This window comes from Papilio xuthus, unplaced genomic scaffold, assembly GCF_000836235.2.
Source record: "Papilio xuthus unplaced genomic scaffold, Pxut_1.1 DF825946.1, whole genome shotgun sequence".
Lineage (NCBI taxonomy): Eukaryota > Metazoa > Arthropoda > Insecta > Lepidoptera > Papilionidae > Papilio > Papilio xuthus.
The window spans coordinates 10,260,968-10,283,553 of NW_013532703.1; the positions used below are offsets into that span (position 1 = coordinate 10,260,968).

Below are 22,586 nucleotides of genomic sequence, written 5' to 3' on the forward strand. Positions count from 1 at the left end.
TTATTGGTCTTAATTAAAACGGAGTACGGTGCAGCGTTACCGTTTCAATCATACTGTTGCATTGCAGATAACAAGTATAAATGTAACGAGGCAAGTGTATATTCAATACTCATCGCATGAAATGAAATTGATAAATATTATGTAATACGATAACATTACATTAATTTTCTACTTAGCTGAAAATAAACATTGTCATAGTTTTATTAAAAAAAAATATTAATTTTCAAGTTTAACTTTTTATGATCATAGATGGCGTTGATCAATTGTCTAACAGGTTTTTTAGAAAGTTTTTTTTTTTATTTCGAAAATTTTATGATATTTTACAAGTTTTTTTTTTATTTTACATCGTGTTTATTCAATTTAAAATATTTTAATTGGAAGTTATATGATAGCTTAAGCACGAGTATCTTTATCAGCTCAAGACTTGCAGAAATCACTTGGGTAAACTAAATTACCATAATTTTCACTTCCAAACAAAGTTAAGTTTGTCATGCGCATTGCGTCACCTGAAACATAGCAGTTTAAAGCTGTCATAAGCTTTTATATACTTGGAAACTCTACTTCGCGACAATATTTAAGTCAAAAAGATAAATATCGTTCACAAAATATTCTATCACTTCATTTGATTCGTTTGAAAATACAATGTGTTTTCCAAAAAAAGAAGCTACATACTTTTGACATTGCTATTCAATAGGAGGCGAGACGCATATCGATATTATTCAACCAATGAAAATAACATCAATTTTAATTTTATCGTAATCGAACAGTCTATTATTGATGAAAAATATCCAGAAATAGTAAACACGTTTGTGGGTAATATATTCAATTATTAATTAACTGTTTAATCACATTATCGTTATAATAGCATTATTATGCTTCGGTTAATATCACTAGGAAACGTAGTCCGTTCATTTAATATTTATGTCACTGCAATTAACGGTAAATAAGCAGTTCAAGAAATAATATTAACTAACAAACTAGAAGCGTTGATGGCTCAGGGGTTAAGCATTTGACTTGCAATCTGCAGGTCCTGACTTCGAATTCCACTATGTAACAATGCTTTTTTAGATTTACATACATATGTACACTTATCCAACGTTCTTACGGTGAAGGAAACCTGCATGAGATTCAACAATATGTGTGATGTCAACCAACCCGCAGGGTTGACTATGACCTGGTCACCCCTAACTTAGGTTTGGCTCTGAGATCAGTGGGGACCTAAGTTACAACATAACCAATGTATTACAAAGTTTAAAGGAATATTATGCACACTTAAGTACTGTAGGCCTACGTGACTAACAATGTAAAATGCAATCACTTGTTATCAAGTTAACTATCCATTGAGTTACTTGACATGTATTGTGAAGACGTGGTCATATATGATGGTTAAGTCAACTTAGTTACCTGATACCTTGTTTATTAGCTTAGTATCTTATTAAGGTCTAACGCTAAGTTTGTTAGTTTATGTAAGTACTAGTTGTCGCCCGCGACTATCCACGCGGTATTAAAAAAACTTAATTAGTAGCCTATGTGTTCATAAAGACTATGTCCTACATCTATGCCAAATTTCAGCGAGATCCATACAGCTGTTCTCGAAATACCTTCAAACAAACATCCATCCTTCGAAACACTCGCATTTATAATATTAGTAAGACTAAAACTTATATTTTGCTTGTGTTCTTGTTATCCTTTTAGTCCTTATCAACAATAATTCATTTAGATTAGTTACATAAAGTGCCTAAGTAAACTTTTGTGCTCACTTACTCAATATAATCTTTATTGGATTCTCATTAATCTTCTAATCCCGAAGATTCATCGTCGAAGTTTTTTTTCTCCCTCTCGTCGATGTCTGTTCGTTGACAATGACCTTATAGTATTTGTTTCAATGTTACAAAGCACAGAGATTATATCTTGTATATAAAATTCTCTTGTCACAATTTTCGTTCCCATACTCCTCCGTAACGGCTTGCCCGATTCTCATGAAATTTTGTGAGCACATTGAGTAGGTCTCAGAATCGGCCAACATCTATTTTTAATGCCCCTAAATGTTAAGGGTAGTCAAACCTAATTTTTTTTTATTAGACAAACACGCGGACGGAGTCGCGGGCGACAGCTAGTTTTATATATTTAAATTATGTTATAGTGCCCTATACTACAAGATTATGATATATACGTTATAGTGACCTATACTACAAGATTGTGATATATACCTAAGTGATTAAAAAAAGATCTTTAGTAGTAAAGGTAAGTCTAAGTTATATTTAATCTAAATGAGAAATCTATGAATAAAACGTATATGCTCTCCCGTTCTTCTTAGCTTTAGACCCCTAATAGAACCCCTAAAAATTAGTCACGAAGGGTCATCCATAGATTAAATAGCATGTAGTAGTCAATGTAATACCATTTCATTTTCCTAGTCTATGTTCGAGAATTCCGCCATCTTGTAACACGATAGAACGTAGTATCGCACTGTCGTGAACGTAACCTAGAAAGTAGGTCTTTATCATTCTCGAATGGTACATAAGAAATCGTCAAACAAATAATACTATATACTCTTCAGTGAGAAGGGAAATTTTATTCAAAGTATTTTTGCACCTCAGGCAGGTTTCCTGAATAAATAATTGAAGCGTACCAAGACTTTTTGCGTTTTATTTTTTAACGCTAAAGCTTAGTAATCGATTCATAAAGCTATGTAAAGCTAAAATTACTTTTCATACTGAATATGAATACGATCACTGAGGATAAAGTTCCTCAAAAATTCTACTCATTAAATTACAAAATTCCAAAACCGTTGACCTGGGTCAATGGTATTTCATTGAAAGCTCTTAATAGAATAATCTTTATTAGACATTATATTCGTCTATATAATCATGTTTATTTAGTATAGCTGTCGCCCGCGACTCCGTCCGCTGAATTCAAAACAAACTTAATAGCCTTAAACTTAATATAAGTAGCCTATGTGTTCTTCCAAACTACGTTTTACACCTTTCCCAAATTTCAGCGAGATCCATTGTGCCGTTCTCCGAAACGAGAGATACCTTTATACAAACATCCATCCATATATCCATCTAAACATTCGCATTTATAATATTAGTAAGATTATTTCTTAGTTCGTCGACGTAATACAATCTCCTGTTTTATTGTAACAATATCAAACCACAATGATGTAACATGATATTCACTAGCTCATTGTATTAAATAGTTTATGAAATGTGAGCTAGTCCAGTGGTATGCAAACTACTGATGATTTACCTTTGAGTTACTAATAGTATATTCCCAATATTTGACTTAAATGGAGTATCAACATTGTTGTTGTTCAGATAAGAAAATTAAATAAATAACAACTTTAAATAATATTTCAAATGGATGTAGTAAATGTTGGAGTATTTCTTAGTATGGAATTTTTAAAAATCACCCTTAAAATATACGTAAGAATAAAATAACCCCCAATAAACATTCACAAAAAAATTCAAAAATTATAACGTAACAAAAACAATCATAATAATTATTTTTATATTTTAAATTTAAGCTTTACAAATCAATATCCTATCTCAAAAGTTTTATGACATATGCGTAAAAACATCTAAGCATCTTTCCCTCTCTTTTACTTTCATTCTCTTACAAAAACCTGAGATGGAAATTAGTACAAACGAAAGTTTTTGTACGTTTCTTTCGGCAATAGAAACTCTCTCAATTTGATGTAAATGCAACATGTTTCAGTCAGTAGCGTAAACAGTTTTAATAAATTACCAAAAGCGAAGTACGGATAAATCCAAAGTGAATTTGCACTGACATGCACGTGAGCAACGAAATACGTTCAAGTTAATTTTCTACGTTCGATCGACATGCATTAACCAGTCTGAACAAACACAGCTGTGCACGAACGTGAATCTATAAGCAGATTTCATATATGTTTCGACAAAATTACTAAAACGTTTCGATTGCACAGAATATAAAAAAGGTGTAAAATATCTCATGTGTTACTCGAGACTATGTTCTATATCTGTGCCAAATTTCAATAAGATGTGTTGAACTGTTGCCGGCGTTGCGTTATCGAGTAACGGGGACCTATGTAGCCTATGTGTCCTTCTAGACTGTGTTCCACATTTATACCAAATTTCATCGAGACTTATGCAGCCGTTTTGAAGATAGCCAGCAATAAACTTTCGCATTTATTGTTAGTATGATTGTGTGTTGAAATGCAGTAATTTGAGTCAGATATCTATTATATTCTACATTTTATATATTATATTCATTTATCACAAATATCAATTAAATAAAAGAATATCTTCTAAAAACATAAGAGCAATAAAACCTCCAGTACACTTTTTCTAATGAAAATATACAAAATATTGTAACACAAACATTGGCACAACTTGGTTCGAATCAATTGCACGTTTGGGGAGACGTTGTTAATAACGATTTCTCGAGCCCTTTTTCGTCGTTCCTTATCTAAGTCACGTGTGCTATTCACGCTTGATTTATTGGAGCGTGATATAAAGGAGAAAAAAATGACACGAATGTTAGCTCCGAAAACATTATTAAGTTACACAATGCTGACAAGATATTACTAAAATGAAAACTATATTAACAGGCACATTTAATGTATACGAGTACTTTGCGCCAAAAGTTGACTTACGATACGTTCAAAAAGTTATAACCCATCTAAAGTTAAAGTCCATGGAAAAATCCCTATTTTATAAGAGTTTTAGAGATAATAAGAAAAGAAACAGCAATTATTGCAACATATTCGTAACTCGTAGTTTCGACTGTTTGCTCTGACGTAGCACCCCCTGTCTCGTAGTATGTAAAGCGTAGCAACTAACGTAGCGCTATATTACAAATATTTATTTTCACATTACATATCATTTACATATTACAAAAGGTATATTAAATATATAAAATAAATAATAGAAATGTTCTTCAGTGAAATAAACTAATTTACATTATAATAATCGATTAATGGAAAATTTGAATAAGCAATAAATAATAACCTATAAATAGAAACTTTATTGAACTATTTGTATTCATCTAATTAATTCTATTGGGAAATTGAAACTTATCTGAATAGCGACTTTCAATACCTCAAGGAATAAGCGATGCTACGAAGACGAATAGCATAGTTAACTATCGATCTTATTTCACAACAGACAGTATGTAATACTCCTGAACTGATCTCAAATATTCTTAACTGGCTCATTATAATTTTAAAGGAAAGTCAAGAATATTTCAACTAAAGAATTGAATAAATTGTATGAATTATCAAAATATCATTTTCTTTAAACTTGGTCGTAGAAAAAGTTAGAGCTGCGCTATATCTAAATGAAAGTTAATATTGTGAAGCTTTCACATCTAGCCTTGCTCTAGATTTGAAAATAACAACATAACTTATTCAAAATGTGAATTTGAAATGAGAATAACAATTTTACACTCCTATGCTTTAGTTGGGTCTTATCCAAATCGTAAAGTAACTATACGTAAATCTATCGATTGTGAATTCAAAATGACAGAGATAAATATGTATTTGTATGATATAGAGATAAATATTTATATGTATGTATGATATATGTATATGTATATATTATGTATGACAAAGTGTTTAGTAATGATACACCCCGACTGCCAGAAATATCAATCCCAAAATAAATGTAAGTAAAAAACAAAACTATATTATAAACTTGACAAATATACCAGGAAAACATACATCAAAGTAAAAAATAATTTTCATTGCAGTAAAGTCGAAATCATCGTGAAAAGTGTCGTCGAATTTATATCCGGGTTAAAGCCATCAAAAAATATAGTGACATGAAACCTCAACTCGTAGAAATAACGACATTTTTAATTAACTCATCAAAAAGTTTCTTTTTATTTCATCACATGGAAATGCTTCAAATAATTGCAATGAACTTATGCGAAGGGATATATGTAAAGTTTTCGCTTCTGCCAACATAAGCGTGCTATCATGGTAGATAATTGCTAATTAGAGCTGTAAGCATTCGCGTGTAGGAAACGAGTCTTACGAAGCAAAAGCTTTTAACGACTGAAGAAAGTTGATCACTTCCCCGCTTCAACAATAAGTAGCGCGGAAGTGAGCGTAAGTAATTTTCCGCTATTTACTTTACTTTACATTAGAAGACTAAATTTTACAGCTTACATACATAAAACACATATAATTAACAATCATATAAATATTTATGCCATCTACATAAAGGCGAGTCGTATGTTGTATAGCTTATATAACTTAAAGCTTTGAAAAACGATTACCATTCATCAATAACATTATTAGGAAGAGATACATCAGGAAAGAGAATAAAATAATATATAAGGTTGTGTAAATCAAAGTTGAAAAAAGGGTATAATGAAATAAAGATGATACTCGTTCATCTTTCATCCTTAGTTACACATTTGGTACAGCGAATGCTGTTTACATTTGATTTATACTCGGTTCATCTAAGTTGGTACATAACAAATCACGTTACGCCTCCCCATCTGTCGTTGTGCGTATCTCACTCAAGGAAATGTTGGCGCATTAGAAGGTTAATGTCCTCGCATAAATATGACACATTGACTTGATACCTACTTATCGACTTACACTTCGTTTCCTGAAACCATGAAATTTATGAGAGTTCTGTTATGACACGTATTCTGCGGTTACATTTTTATTGAGAACGAGGACTTTACCTTATAAATGTAATAAATAATCGTTGGTGTCTTTGTGAAACTTAAAATTTGCACGTACTTTTGCAATAAATATTCTAGTTCATAATTGATAAGATTGATAATCGAAGGTTTTTTTTTAATTTATGCATGTGTGTGAAATAACAGTGCATGTCAAACGCTATCAATTTAATCAATATTAATGCAATCATTGTATTACCAATGTTCATGTAACACAAAAACCAATTAAGTAGTATTTCAAAATGATAAAACGAAGATTCATTTCATTACGGCAATACATGTAACGTCCTATTTTATATGCGCATGTAACGGGTCAAAGCGCCTACAGCTTTAATAACAGCAACGCACTATATATCGGTAAATTTCCGTGCTCTCAACCCGAATAAGGGACTAGGAAGCTGAAGTTAATAACAATTTATGAAGCCCTTTTGTTCCACAGCTCTTATCAATGGCGCATGTGCTATTCACACATAATTTATTGAATTGTGATGTCAGGGTGAAAGAATACAACATGACTTGTATTACTTCCAACGTCATTATTTTTAGGCAGCGGATAAGCTTTTTTGTTTTTTTTATCGTCATACATCATTTGGCTTGTAGGATAATAAACAATATGAAACCTTTTTTTATTTAAAATTGACTGTAGCAATACTGAACACGACACAGAAGCACAGATAAAAAAGTTATAGGTACTAAATACCCTTGAAAGGAAAGCATATTTCTTTCAACTATTTAGTCATTTTAGACATATACTTAAGCTTTTCTTTTTTTATATCATAAGGTGGCAAACGAGCGATCGTCCACCTGAAATTCCTGAAATAGCGAAGTGACCGTTGCCCATAGACATACGCAATTGCATATGCGTTGCCTGTCTTTAATCGACGGAGGAGACGATGCAGAGAAAGAAAATATTTACTCTTTCCATGCATCCTCTCATCCGGAAAGTCCACTTCCACTTCCCAACCCTTCCTCATTGGGAAAAGGGTGGGAAGGGAAAGAGGACTAAATTAAGCCTCCGGGACGCACACTCATCAGACGAAACGCGGAATTGCTTCCACTTCACGCCTGTCTCCTGTATGGTCGTGGTATTTCACCGGGAAAGCCGGGCCATTTCGTGCGAAGATGTTAAAGCGGGATCTACCACTGCTTTATGCAGCTATTAATCCCTGTCTAAACCAAAGACCATCGTAACGTCGTATCAAAGGCACACTTAATTTACTCTAAAAGCATCACCGTCATAAGTCACTTAATAAATGCTACGGGTGTCTGTGAGTTCTCTGTCCAAAAAAAGAAACATTTCATAAAGAAAACCATTATGTTAGGACATAAAAGAAATAAGTATAAATCAGAGCGGCCGGCCATTACGTGGCCCGCTTTATTGTACACCGCGTCGCGTTTATGCGACACGAATGTGACAAAATAACCACTCTTACTGAACAAACATAGCTTTGTTCACTTGATTGTAGGATTACAATAGGACACATTTTTGATAACATTTTTACCTATCATAATTTTTACTTTTAGTACTCGAGGCAAAATCTACTATTTTATATATTTTTAGCCGACTTCGAAAAGAAGGAGTACAATTCGATTGTATATGTTTTTATGTGTGTTACCGCGTAACTCCGTCCTTGGTGCTCCGATTTTTGTTTTTTTTTTGATCGAAAGATTTTGCATGCAGGTTGGTCCCGGTTTCGGTCTAGTTCTACCTTAAACGTAAATAGGTCTAAGATATCAGGCCGACACCGACGCCGAAATAACAATAATTGTAAAGTATAGACAATAAGAAAGAAAAGAAATTTTTCTATAAATGCACCGATGACCAGCATTTGCCAAAGCCTTGATCAATAAACAAAATACAAGAAATAAACTTTTAAGCAAACAGTATTTATTTTCTAAATGTAAGTTGAGTAAAATATTGCCGAGCGTGATTAGAAACAAGCGAAACGTTGTCCGACATATTGGAATAGCACTTTGCAATACAATGCCTGAAATGTAAACGCTATGGGAACTTATCGTTCTTTCTACAATTGAGGTCGTATTCCAAATGGGAACTGGTTCATTATTCATCATTCAGTTCAGCGCCGCTCTGTATGCGGAGCCTCATCTTTTGTCGGCTTACTAAAATTGACCGCATTTACTCAGACCTAAATCACAAATCATTTTAACAATGTGAATTTCTTTATTTTACTATTTGATATAGACCATACACTTTCATTGATAAACCAAATGGCCTCTTTCCATAGGAATCTTACTAATATTATGAATGCAAATGTTTAGAGGGATGTTATTTATGCAAGGATCTCCCTGAAATTTGGCATAGATATAAAACATAGAGTAATAAGTTTTTTTTTAAATTCCGCGCGGACTCGCGGGCTATACTTGCCTACAATAAATTAAAAGGTATCAGATGCGTTACCTACCTTTAATGGACAGAGGAGGCTTCGCATTGAAATACGATATTTCCACTTCATGTACGTTCTTCCGCCTTATTCGATTACTTAATATCTAAAATACGAAGTGTGTAATCGAGTCGAATTTACAGTATGGAGTATTATTTGATAAATAAGGTATAAGTTTTACTTAACTACAAAAACATCACAAAACCGATACATCCATTAAGTCTAGTCTAGGGACTTAACGACGCGAAAACTTTGCACCATCTAGTCGTTTACCTTTTACCGAAACAAGGGATAATCCAGCTTTAGTCTGTAACGAGCTAAATATATGGCATTAATCTTTTAAATAGTTTACTACAAAATGCTCGGAGCGTCAAATATAAATCGATTTCTTTTAAACACTTTACCGATAGTATTATCGCCTATTTTTTAGATTCTTTTTTTTAACAGAAGGGGCAAACGAGCGGCGGAAACATTTATGTGTGTATTTACGTGTTCAAAGACGCCCATGGACATCAGCAATACCAGAGAAACCGCGGATGCGTTACCGGCGTTTGAGATGGTGATTCACTTCTATTCAGCGTTTACTAAGGGTTACTTTAGTTTTTGATACAATGATTTGTTTGTTATGTTTCATAGCAATACGAACTTTGGACTCATTTTCTCTTTTAACAATTAAATACCATAGTAGCATAACGGTGGATTAGGTTAACTTGACTGATAATCTAATATTTTAAATGTTTAAACAAATTAAAGAGAACATCAGTTTAACGAAGGCACTTAACCTTTGTCGAGTCGATTTACTAAAATAGTAATAACAAAGTAACTCGAATAGCCGAAATTTAACCTTTTTATCGCTCGAAACACTTAGCAGGATTAAGTAAAAAGTGTAAAAGAAAATGAACAGAAATTAAAGTCCGGAAAGTTTGGATTACACTAAAATTTAATATCGGCCGCTGGAAAGTGGGAGGACACCACATTTTATGACTGCAATTACTACCACCCTTCATCTTCAAAATACCGTAGATTGGTTTTCCCTTTTATACGACCAGCAATTTCGGTTATTGCAGTCGCGCTCTCTGAATAATTCCATTCATTGCTTTTGCTTCTTAACTAGTTAACTCGTTCATATCCCAGAGGATTAAAGATTTAACTCACAGCGATTTAACCTTTGGTAATTCAGCTACGAACAGTTGTTTGAACATTCGCTATCTTACAAATAATATAATAAAAATTTTCAGGCCATAAGTTGCAACTCAAGTGCTAGAAGTTGTTTGATTACTTTGGAAAAAATAAGGAAATTTTTGCTTATTGGTAACCCATGAAATTTATCGGCGTTTTTGGCATTGAAAGTGGGGACACTTTCAATGCCAAAAATCTGCCTTGATCCTTGTGGGACTACATTTAGAGTTTATTTGAAATCATGGAACGGTATTTTCACGTCAAGACTTGTGTATGTAATTTAAATTAATTCAAAATGTAATATTGTTCTGAGGTTTAAACTTCCAACAAAGTTAAAATATAAGATAGAGATAACTTCAAGCGAGATTTATAAAACGCAATTTGCTTCGAGGTTTAAAACATAAATGAAATTAATGAGCTTCATTCGTGATTTCACGAGAAAAATTGGAAGATTCCTGGCAGCCGGTGTGGGTAAGGAAAAAAATGTTTTAGATTAGAAAACCTGTGGGAAATTTACGATGCTCGTCGACAGCAGTAGAAAGTCTGATATTACAATCTACCATTATTCATGAACTCACCTAGATATACACAGTTTTACGCCAGAGGCCGCCTACGTGACCTGATTGCTGACTCGCAGACTCAAAGCTTTTTTTCTAAGAACAGGTACATAAGTCAACGAAAGGTAAACTTATTTTGTTTGCGAATATGATCACGTCGATGTCCAGCTTGTTGAAAGGAATATCACTAATATTAATCCTTGTTGATAAGCGATGACGTAAAACATAACTTTTCGCTCTATAATGAAGTAAAGGAGTCTATTCATGAAGTGATTCAACGCGCTGGTATGTGGTAAGCACCAATCGTAAAACGAATCTTAACAATTTAAAAAAAGAACCTCCTCATCTTACTAATCTTACTAATATTAAAAATTTGAAAGTTTAGATGGATGGAGGAGGGATGTTTGTTTGAAGGTATCCCCGGAACGGCTAAACGTATTTTGGGAAAATTTGGCACACTTGTAGAACATAGTCTGGAAGAATACGGCTACTTAATTATGTTTTTTTTTAATACTGCGCGGACGGAGTCACGGGCACAGCTAAGATTTCTATAATTTAAAGAGTGGTGTTTTAAAATTGATAATTAAAATAAAGGATGATTAAAATTTCTTCGACTTAACAATTGAAAATACAGTTATTTCCGCAGGGTTTACGTATTCACAATCCATTGGGGCGTTACGACGGGTTCAGATATGAGACAGTTGGACTGACGCTATTCGTAATCAAGATAAACGAAACAGCCTCCATCCGAACGGGAAAAGTTTCATTACGCTGCCGCCACGCAAACGACAGGATTCGGCTGAATCACGATCCTCCCCTCCGGGAATTTATCTGTTTCGGAAAGATTCGCTAAAGTGTGCAATTTTGCTCCCTTTCGAAACGTCTTTTTAATTCACCAATTATTTGCTACGGTAGCAACTGCGAGATCAGAGGAAATGTTGTTTTAGAATTTCACGACCTGAATACCTTTAGAAGTATCAAAGTCTTTCGCATGTAAATACGTCAACAGACATCAACATTTAATTGGTCGCTGTGTTTTATGTCTAGGCCTAAGCTGTAAATGCTATTGGTTACTATACTTTAAACTACAATATTACTAATATTATAAATACGAATGTTTAGAGGGATAGATGGATATCGATGAATTTTGGTATACATATAGACCATAGTCTGGAAGAACACATAGGCGACTAATTTTGTTTTTTATTTTTTTAATTCTGCGCGGACGGAGTCACGGGCGACCACTAGTATTATCATGAATAGATAACGTGAACATCTTTTATATGATTTAGAACTGCCACGTTTTCAAACATCTATTCCATATTTAATACTCGGGGGTATGATGTAGTTTGTAATAACTATTCGTAGCGAAGTGTTTTATTACTGGGAATCACACGTCATAATCCTTTAGTGTCGATCGACGCATGCGCAATATGATACGCCAGGCGCCACCGCGTCGCCTCTCATCTCGCATCAATAAAGAAGCCAAATACCAATCAACATTGAATACACAACCTTTGATAATGTAAGAATTAAAGATTGACAATCATAAATATTCTCGTGTAAAAAATTACTAGTGATTTAGTGAATAATACCGTCTTTAAATACAATGATTGAAAGAGTAAGAAAATAATTTAGCTTAAACGAAAATATTTACTTTATAATTTAGCACAATGTAAATTATCGTTTCTAAATTACGCCCTCACTTTGGAAATCAAATTATTTAAATTTTAATTTATTATGTTAATTATATTAGGTAGTTACAACAAATAAATATTATTAAGCAACTGTAAGTAAAATTGATGTTAAATTATGATGAGGTCATCGAGTTTCGAAAGCAATTTCGTTCAATAAATATTAATGGCTAGCCAATACGGGACGCCTTTGTTCGCGGTCGCTCAAAGAGACGACAGATATTCAAAGGTCGACAGACGAATATTTTGTTTCTTCTATTGGGCAGATGATTTGAACATTGATGTCAACGACAAACTGGGGGTAAACAACCCCACGATTTTTTATTTATTATTCTTTATCTCATTATTGCAGGTTTTTTAACCAATTGTGTCACTATTAATAGGTACAGTGGCTTCATCTGACTGTATTTAACTTCTAAAGTTGAGTTTGTTTTTTGATGTTTCCAAAATTTTCTCCTGCAATTAAGGCTATTTTCCCGTAACTGATTTTTGATAAGACTAGCATCATTTAATAGTTTTACCCTAAATAGGTTGAAATGGAATACCTTGACAGAGATAGTATACATAAGATTTTATATAAACGAACAACGTACCTTTTTTGCATTCCTCAATATTTTCATCGGAGTTGTCGCCGCAATCGTTGTCTCCTTCACACAACCATGATATTGGTATGCACTTCCCATTCGCACATTGGAACTGCTTTTGCGAGCACACCTCTGTAATGAAAAAAGTTGAGCATTACTGACTTAGATTGACACAGCTATTAAACACAATTGTGTCTATGAATACATTGTTTAAAAGTAATTATCTCGGCAACATAGCGCCTGCGTACTCGTAGTATAATAGTATTCAAACTTTACAGTAGTTTGAGATTTCGCATGATAAGCTGAGCAAAACACAATTGTAGGTATCAAGAGCACTTAAAAGTAAGTGGTAGCGGAGCATGTATATCCCAGCGCTATTATCCACACTTCGTAGCCCACCTGCATTTATATCGCTCGGATCTTACCACGAGCCATCATAAAGTTTGAATCTTATAATACAGTGAAGTACCATTGATAAGAGAAACGACAAAAAGGATAAAGAACTATTCATATGTAAATAGTTACATGCGATTACAGTTGTATGTTAGTTTATATCTTTGTCCTAACAAACGTTCATACAAGAATTAACGAAGTCTTTGTTATTATAGTAAATAGACATAACAATTAGAGTTTATACATTCGTAGTAATCTAGCGCAATATTAAAAAAAACATACTTAGTTGAAAAAAAAATGATTTCAAATTATTTATCATGAAGTAGGTAAAAATTACTGTGATTTGTTACACTTTTTTTTATATATCTTATAAGGTGGCAAACGAGCGAGCGGCCATCGAAATCGCAGAAATAGCGAAGTGACCGTTGCCCATAGACATACGCAATTGCATATGCGTTGCCTACCTTTAATCGACGGAGAGGATGCACAGAGAGAAAACATTTCCATGCATCCTCTCATCCGGAAAATCCACTTCCACTTCCCATTCTTTCCTTATAAGAAAGAGGACTAAATTAGGCCTCTATGTGTGTGTAATGCGTGTTATTAAAGTAAAAGGATGAATTCTCTAACTTTCTATGTAACAAACTCAACTGAAATCATACAATACATATTGAGTACAATAACGAAAATCGTCGAACAAACTTGAGCAATATCTCAACTATAGCTATAATACGTGAAGAATACAATTCGACGTATATTGTCATGATCCTAAACAGGCCTTTATAAGTCCATTACGTAATGGACACGAGAAGTCAAGAACGGGCAATACAACGCCCGGCCTATCTTTTGGGACTTGATTTATGCGGTAATATTCGAGGAGTCCGATCCAATTTCATAGTGGAGGCAACTTGGTCCATTGCAATGATTTACAATTTGATCGAATAACATGCTATAAATGTAAAATAGGTTTACTATGCATTTGATGATTTGTATATATTATATATAAAATTCTCGTGTCACAATTTTCGTTCCCATACTCCTCCGAAACGGCTTGATCGATTCTCATGAAATTTTGTTAGCATATTGAGTAGATCTGAGAATCGGCCGACATCTATTTTTAATCCCGTACGGACGGAGTCGCGGGCGACAGCTAGTCTTTTATATAAAATTATCCTGGCACAATGTTCGTTACCATACTCCTCCGAAACAGCTTGGTAGATTTTTACGAAATTTTATATGCATATTCAGTCATGCAGACGAAATCGCTGGCGACAAATAGTTTTTTTATAATTGTCATGAATTGGTTTTTAAGGCACACATTATGAAGTAAATCCTCAAGTTATAAACAAATGAAAAAGTTATAGCAAAATAAATTATATCTTACTTCTTACTAATATTATTACAAATGCGAATGTTTAGATGGATGGATATTTGTTTGAAATTTGGCATAGATGTAGAACATAGTCTGGAAGAAAACATAGGCTACTAATTATGTTTTTATTAATACGCGCGGACGGAGTCGCTCGTGACAGCTAGTCATCGATATCTTTTACAATGATTAAATTATTGAATACCAAAGGCACGCGATTCCATTAGAGGTAATTAAGTGAAATGAATTAGCTCTTTTATGAGTAAAGTGACTTCAATGAAAGGGACACTAATTAAATTTCATTACATTTTAGGTGGAGAGCACTTATGGGCCTGGTGACGGTTGGTGACGGGAGGACGACATCCAATCTGTACAAGCGCTCTCGTATCTCTTCAGACCACGCCATTTGTATATGAAGGACCATTGAACAAAAAATGTCAATCAAATTCTATTTTTTGATTAACATGGCTACCAACAATGATTATTAAAAAAAAGTGATATATTTATATTCTATCATGGATAATTTTTTCGTGGATTGACAAAATATAAAATACGACGAAATACTTTATTTTTTAATATAGTTTTTTTGTAACCTTTTGTGAATCAATGTAATAAAAATAACATAAGCGTGAGAGACCTAATAAGCTATCTTTAAAATTAATCCGGAGACTATTTCAATAAATATTTATGAGAAGAAGCACAAAAATAGATCGATCGCCCCCTAAACGATAGATTGGGTTTTTCTGTTATTATTGCCTTAAATTTTAAGCAAATTTTAAAAAGACTAAAGATAACTTTGATAACCGAAAATAGATCGAGATTGATTATTTACTTCGACCGTAACTGTTTGCAAACCTTAGTTGTGTTAATGACAATAGGATACAGGTAACTAAGTAACCCGGCCACCCACAAGCTAGTAAAATTCTTAGAATTCACCTCTTATCTTGTTTCAAAATGGTTGCCGCCTGACAGCGGTGAACAATCAAAGATTCCTCCACATGTAATTAAGGACTAATTAAATTATGGCTTATCAATACAACAATTTATTTTAATTAGTTTTATTATTTATATGCCCTCTGTTTTTTCTTTTTGAGAAACTGAAGAAGTGTATATTGCATGATTCCAAAGTTCCATAGTCACTTGTGCGTTTTAGTTTCATGCCCCGATGTTACTTTTGTCTGCTATAGTTATGTTAACAATGGACTAAGAAGGTGAAAACAAAATCTATTTTATTTTTGAACAGCTTATCCAAGAGTTTACTTTAAGCTTTGTTGAAATAGTTCATTGACCGGAAGTTACTCGTTATCAGGTCGAAACGAAAAAAAGTCAATAAGAAGCAACGCAAGGAACTTAACTATCTGTGATGTATTTTGCTATGTTGCTGACTTTCAACAGATAAATTTGTCACTAAGAAAACATACCAGTAACAAAAGTTGTCGCCTTACGTTTCATCAAATCAATGTAATTTAAAATTTAAAGTAAGCACCGAACAAAAGACGCTCAGGAAGCTATTGGAGTTGTATCGATTAACAGAAGACGATGCGAACGATTCAAATCCGAAACTGGATAAATAGTCCTCAGCCACTGAGCCGGGATCCTGTGGTTGAATACAAATGGAGCGTTTATCCTGACCGAAGCCAATTTGTATGCAAATTACAGATCCGCTTAACTATCCTCGTTAGTTGCTCATTTTTGAAACATCCTTATTTCCAATGGTTTAATTCTTAATACCAATACAATAACGTTGAACAGCTTACAAAAATATTATTAAAATGTGTTAATAGCACATTTCACTTATCGAAATAATAAATATTTTATTAATGTGTATTATGCATGCTTTGTTTAATATTAGGACACGACTGTTGAAATACGTGACCGACAAGTTTGTTTTTTGTTTGCTTTTTGGAACTAGATATTAGTTCCAAAAAGCAAACAAAAAACACAACAGTACGTTGGTAAGACATTGTTGTCCACAATTTTTATCTTAATTATTATTGCAAGCAAATTCATTTATGTTATTCCTTTTCCGCTTTATAATTCACTCTTTCACTGATTAGTTTCAGCAGCGCCGTTTGTGACTACAAAAGTGCAGTTATAAAAAGTTATATATCTTAAGCCTATCTGCAGCAAGATTTTATAAACTTTTGTTATCAGTTGATCCGACACGGTGTGACAAGAATCGTGCTTTCCATTATAAAGAGAACGAACAAAAACATTCGTTTGCTTTCTAAACAAACAAGGGGTGAAGTCACTAAATAAGTTTGGTCTACAACGATCACTTGAAAGTATTAGTTTTATTATTTTAGTGTGGCCTCAACCAAAATAGAATTTATTAATTAATTACTAAATATGGCACAAGTAAGATGTAAACCATAGGCACATACATTGCACGTCATTTCCACTTTAAACGAATCCAAATCAGCGAGCAATCAAAACCGTTCAATGTGAACATTTTTTTAATAACATAAGTTACGAAAATTAAAATCTGTAAGTTGCCAATTCTAAAATTACTTAAAATTTTAAAGAAATATTATAGTTAAGATCAATTTATCGATAACTTTGTCATCTAAACTTTTAAGAACTGAAGAAGAATAATGTAATTTAAAGAAAAGCACACGTTTTAAAAGGAAAATAAGTTTTGACGATAAAAACAGTACACTCATCACAATTTCTAAAATATTCAAATAAACATGACATAAGATTCGACAATACGAATTCATCAAAGACAAACTCAGTTAATTTCGAATACGCACTTCAATACTCCACTCACAATTAGTACATGCTTCAAATCAATTGCCCATTCCTAAGAGAGCAGCTGATACAATGAACACATCTACAGGAAACTCAGACTTAAGTGGTTGAAGCGAAAGCTTACAATTGAATAACAGATGAATATGCTACTCCCAATGTCTTTATTCTACCCCTCGTTTATCGAATGACTGTCCATATCGTCCATACAGCAGTAATAGTAGGGCTTAATGACAATCAGCGTAATACAAAAGTCATCTGTTATTTCTAAATTTTATTGGTTGGTTTGTTATTTTGAAATGGGCTACGCAAAAGAATTGTACACCGACAAAAACATGTATAGATAGGAAAATACCTCGTTAACAAGTCATGGTCATTGTTATCAGGTTACAAAATAAGAGACCAAATCCCTTGCATGTGATGAATATTACCAGCACGTGTACGCGGTTTTGTGGTTTTACAGTGCTGATAAACAAGCCAACCATAATTCTACTAATAAAGAAAAATAAACAGATTTCACAACATTGCGCATAGAAGTATTTCCATGAATAAATGCGATAATAACATTTTGATCCTCTCGCACCATGAATGGCTTGAACAAAATCCATTTAATTAATATTACTTTGAATATACATATTACATATGTGCAGTGTAACACACTTCACGGAACTCTGCTTATAACTTTCAACGATGAAGTTTCTTAATAGCATAAAACTTTCTGTTAATTGCTAAGGTTTCATTAAATAATTTATAACATGTATCTTTGAACTTACTAAAGTGGATCTTATGATCTACACAACTACCATTTGTGTTCGCTTACAGTATTTTACGTCAGTGTATACTTTTTCTTATGTTCCATTTAGTCTTCTCTCTTGTCTCCTAATTCTTCCGGTGTATCTTTAGTCTGTGTATCTTTCATTGTTTGAGACTTCGCAGTTCTTTTTGTCCTTTATCCCTTTTTGTTAAAATTGTCCTCATAATTGTCAATAATATGACTTATTAGTCATCAATTAATGTTTATTACTAAATATACGGTTGCTTGGACAAAAATATGATCTTAGTCATGGATGAGACGACGTAGCCTGTAAACTTCTGGTCTATTGAGTCATACCTCCGAACAGATTCTTCCTCCTTAGCAGTAGTTGTATTTACAGCTATGTTAATTCTTGCCAGTAGGTTAAGCATAGATGCTCAAAGTTATAATCATAGACCTATTGGTAAAAACTGTATCGTTTCATCATCTAACGATAGTTTTAAAAAAATCGCAAAAACATACAAATGTCATATGTTTTTAATAATTAAAATCATCTGCCCTTATCTGGTTAGTCAATTTTCACAACATCACATCCAAAAATAAACACAAAGAATGCTATCATTCTGTCAATGATATCATTCTGCAGAGTAATGGGTTTCAATTATATAAATTGCGGCTTCCAACCAAAATTATTTACGTTGCTTTAGAATTAACGTATCTTTAAGCTACATATATTTATGAAAGATTCTATTTAGTATAAAAAAAATAATTTATTTTAAGATGGTAAATAACATATTGTACAATATAATTCGTTCATCACTTTTATCTTACTTACACAATGAACTTATATAATGAAAGAAATAAGTTCACAAAATACACTCATAGTAAATCAATAGTCCTCCTTTAAACTGCTAATAACAGAATGTTTCTTTCATTGTTACGCTATGACTAATATTACGTTTGGGCAGTGTTCCACAGTTAACTGTCGATTAGCAACGGAATATTTTGTAAAAATATATATTCGTAACTTAAAATTTATAAGTTACTTAGGAGTTATTTGAATTTATATAGAGAACCCAAATTTCCTTTTATTAGACTTTTTATAAAGGCATCATGAAATTAAATGTTAGGAACCACTAGATTAGGATTCCATCTTACGTCCTACGAATGTTCCACGATAAAGTCCGACAAGGCATGACGAGTGTGATACCTTTTTCATTTTTCACATAATGGTTTCTTTTAGCGGACAAAAGCCCGTTTTATAGTCTCACAATGCGATTGTGCTCTTTTCATCAACGGCACTTTTATGAGCGTCGCGTCAGCTGCGGCTCGCCAAAATTGAGATAGCCACGTTTATGGAGTCCCACTAGCCAACAGTTTAGCGCCGCTAAATCGCTTCACAAATGCTCGTTACAACTGCAATTTACTTTCATTTTGCATTTGACTTTTATATATTTTCACATATTTTGCTTTTTTTCTTCGATAAGCTGCTACCTTCTGCTGCTGCTTCCAATAAAGAAACGCATAACTGCTGATATTATATTTGAGCTGCTAACAAGTATTAACACAGAGGTTAAGTATATAGGAGACAGGGATGAAAATGGATCTAAAATCCCTCCAAGGAAATGTTAATAGGTAGGCACTTATACTTTACTTTATTTTTTGTGAGATAGTATATAGTACTTATTATAATCAATCCAACACGAAGTTACTAAAATGGTTATCAAATTCGCTGTTCTTACTTCTGAGTAACCACAGTTTAATACACCACAAGATGTTACGAGGGGTAGATGATGTTTTGATGTCCAAAACAATCTTATCCGTTGGTTTTGATAAATGAACTAAAATAGCAAATGGCTGGCTTCTTGCCATTATTATTGAACTTTGTACTATTTGGGTGAAATGTAAAGTCTAAAGTCAGATACGGTTGTTTGGAAGTCTATTTCGGTGTTTTGGCACAGGAAGAGATTGTGTTCATGCATACCATGTGTAATCTCGTATTTGCACCAACGCGTATCCGCATGACACTATCCAATAAAATATAAAAAGTAGTAATACAGTAAATAAAGAACAAATCGTATCAATGATATTGTAGCGAACAAGATATGCAAAATAATATAAACAGGTGACATACAACATCCAATCAGAACGATTGTAAACTGTAACGACCTTGAAATGGCACAATTTATTAGCTTTATCACTTATCTAAAGATCTTACACGTGAATTATCTACCTATATTCCTTGCATTTACACCTTAAATAAGAAAAGCGTTAGTTTCCTTTACATAAAACACATCGAGACACAATTTTTAACGTTGTAATTAACTAACAGTAGAACAAATGTAATTGTCTCGTACTTTTAACGTTTAACAGATTGCGCAAACTAATATTGTAAACAAGACACACATTCATTCTATAATAAACAAGTTACGACCACGTGCATACGTAAGAAACCCGTTTGTAATATAAATAAATTACTAGGAACGAAAAAGTAGAAGGGACTGTGCGAACTCAGGTAAAAAATAAAACAGATAACAAAAAGAATATATTTTTTTTTAATAAAGGTTAAAAGAAAGCCTTACAATTATTACATGATTAAAATGATGTCCTTCTAAATATATTTTTTTTATGATTTTATACATGATTAAATTAAAAATAGATAAATACTTACTGCTAGAAGAAACTGCAGTTATATTAGAACCAGTCACTCCAAATGTCTTTGTAAACAAAACACTAAATAAGATATACCACCACATTTTTCCACAATATTTGGGGGCTGCCCGATGACAGCCCACCAAAATGAACATTTTGTCCTTAGAAACTTTTGATTTCGCCAAATTCACTGTGTTGTAACACTTTATAATTAAATCCAATAGGATCCTTCAGTTATATCACTTCAGCAAAATGTATGTTTCACAAAATTACTAATAACACTGTATTATTGTAAAAATACAAGCAACATTTGTATTATTAGTAATTCACAAACGATTATAGGTTACTTTTACGTGCCAGCGGTACGAACGCGACGGCGAATGTCGCGGTCGCACGATCGGCAATCGGCGGGCAGGTGTGAGACGAGAGTTGTACTATCTGTGAGACTAGATGGCGCTGGCGGTATACGCGTGACGTTTAGTTTCGGCGACTGAACCGTGGCGCCGCGCTGCTGATTCTAGCTACAGATTTTTCCTAACGCAACACACCAACACAACTTAAAGCAACGTTTACATGCTATAGTTACTGTTTTTAGATATGAAACGCATATTTATTTGATAGCTTTGCCCAGATTCAGACGGAAATACTGAAAGAAATCTAGCTTAAATCTTTAAGTTACGTAATGAGAAAGTGTTTTGAAATTTACATGTTTTGGTTACTAATAAATATTTTTTCTTACTAAATAATCGACAAAAATTTCCATTTACTGTATTTTGATATTTTATTAATTTACCTGACTTTCAAATTTTATAAGAAAAGGTATTTTAAGGAGATATCAAAAATAAATTAATAGATTACAAAAATTATTTCAGTACTAAAATCGTTAGTGTGATCCAACCCTTACTAAGGGTAAGAATGCGCGCGCACCCCATACAGGCGTCAGAAGATGCGGGGGTGTGGCGGCCGACTCACGCACGTCTACCACCACGCAACTGAGAGATAACACTGCCTCATAACCGACCAACTTGAAGACGACATAATGTCACGCGCAACAGCGTTCAACACTTGACCTATATACCTCAGTAGCATTATATAGAAATAACTAACCTAGAAATGTATTTTAACTCAACAAAACTTTCAAATGTTAATTTTAGTTCAAAATGAATAATTTATATTGTTAATAATTAAACATTTTGTTTGCAAGGCTACATAATATCAAATAGTGGATTGTATTTAAAGACTGAATACGATTTGACGTCATAACCTAGTCTCTATATTATTCTATGAATTAATCACTTACACTCTTGCACAAAAAAATTGAAACTTGAACTGTTGAAAATTCTAAAATAAACTCATTTTAGTGGTGGCCGCTTTCACTAATTAATTTTTTACCCAACCTTACTTCTTTGCGTTTAATCTCGGCAAGGAAACCCTTACTTGACTTTTAAACTTTTGAAAGGGTTTGATGAAAGGCATTTTCGTTTAAGCAACTAATTTATGCTTTCATTTTAATTAATCAACCTAATTAGCAGAAACTAAAGTTAGCCTATACTTCAAACCGAACTGAAGTTTTCTT

General features: G+C 33.1%; 1 protein-coding gene across 6 annotated transcripts in view; it reads right to left on the bottom strand.

Moving 5' to 3' along the window:
- Positions 1-21,406, bottom strand: part of LpR1 (Lipophorin receptor 1) — a 142,685-nt gene extending 121,279 nt beyond the window's left edge. For 4 of the 6 annotated variants that reach the window (XM_013320765.1, XM_013320762.1, XM_013320766.1 and 1 more), the window contains exons 1-2: positions 21,030-21,405; positions 13,104-13,226 (exon numbers count right to left, since the gene is read on the bottom strand). In XM_013320765.1, the coding sequence (XP_013176219.1) occupies positions 13,104-13,226; positions 21,030-21,165 (259 nt within the window). In that variant the 5' untranslated portion in view covers positions 21,166-21,405. Of the gene's footprint in view, positions 1-13,103; positions 13,227-21,029 lie in introns of all 6 variants that reach the window. The other 2 variants (XM_013320764.1, XM_013320770.1) reach the window with 1 other exon arrangement.
- Positions 21,407-22,586: the final 1,180 nt, after the last annotated feature.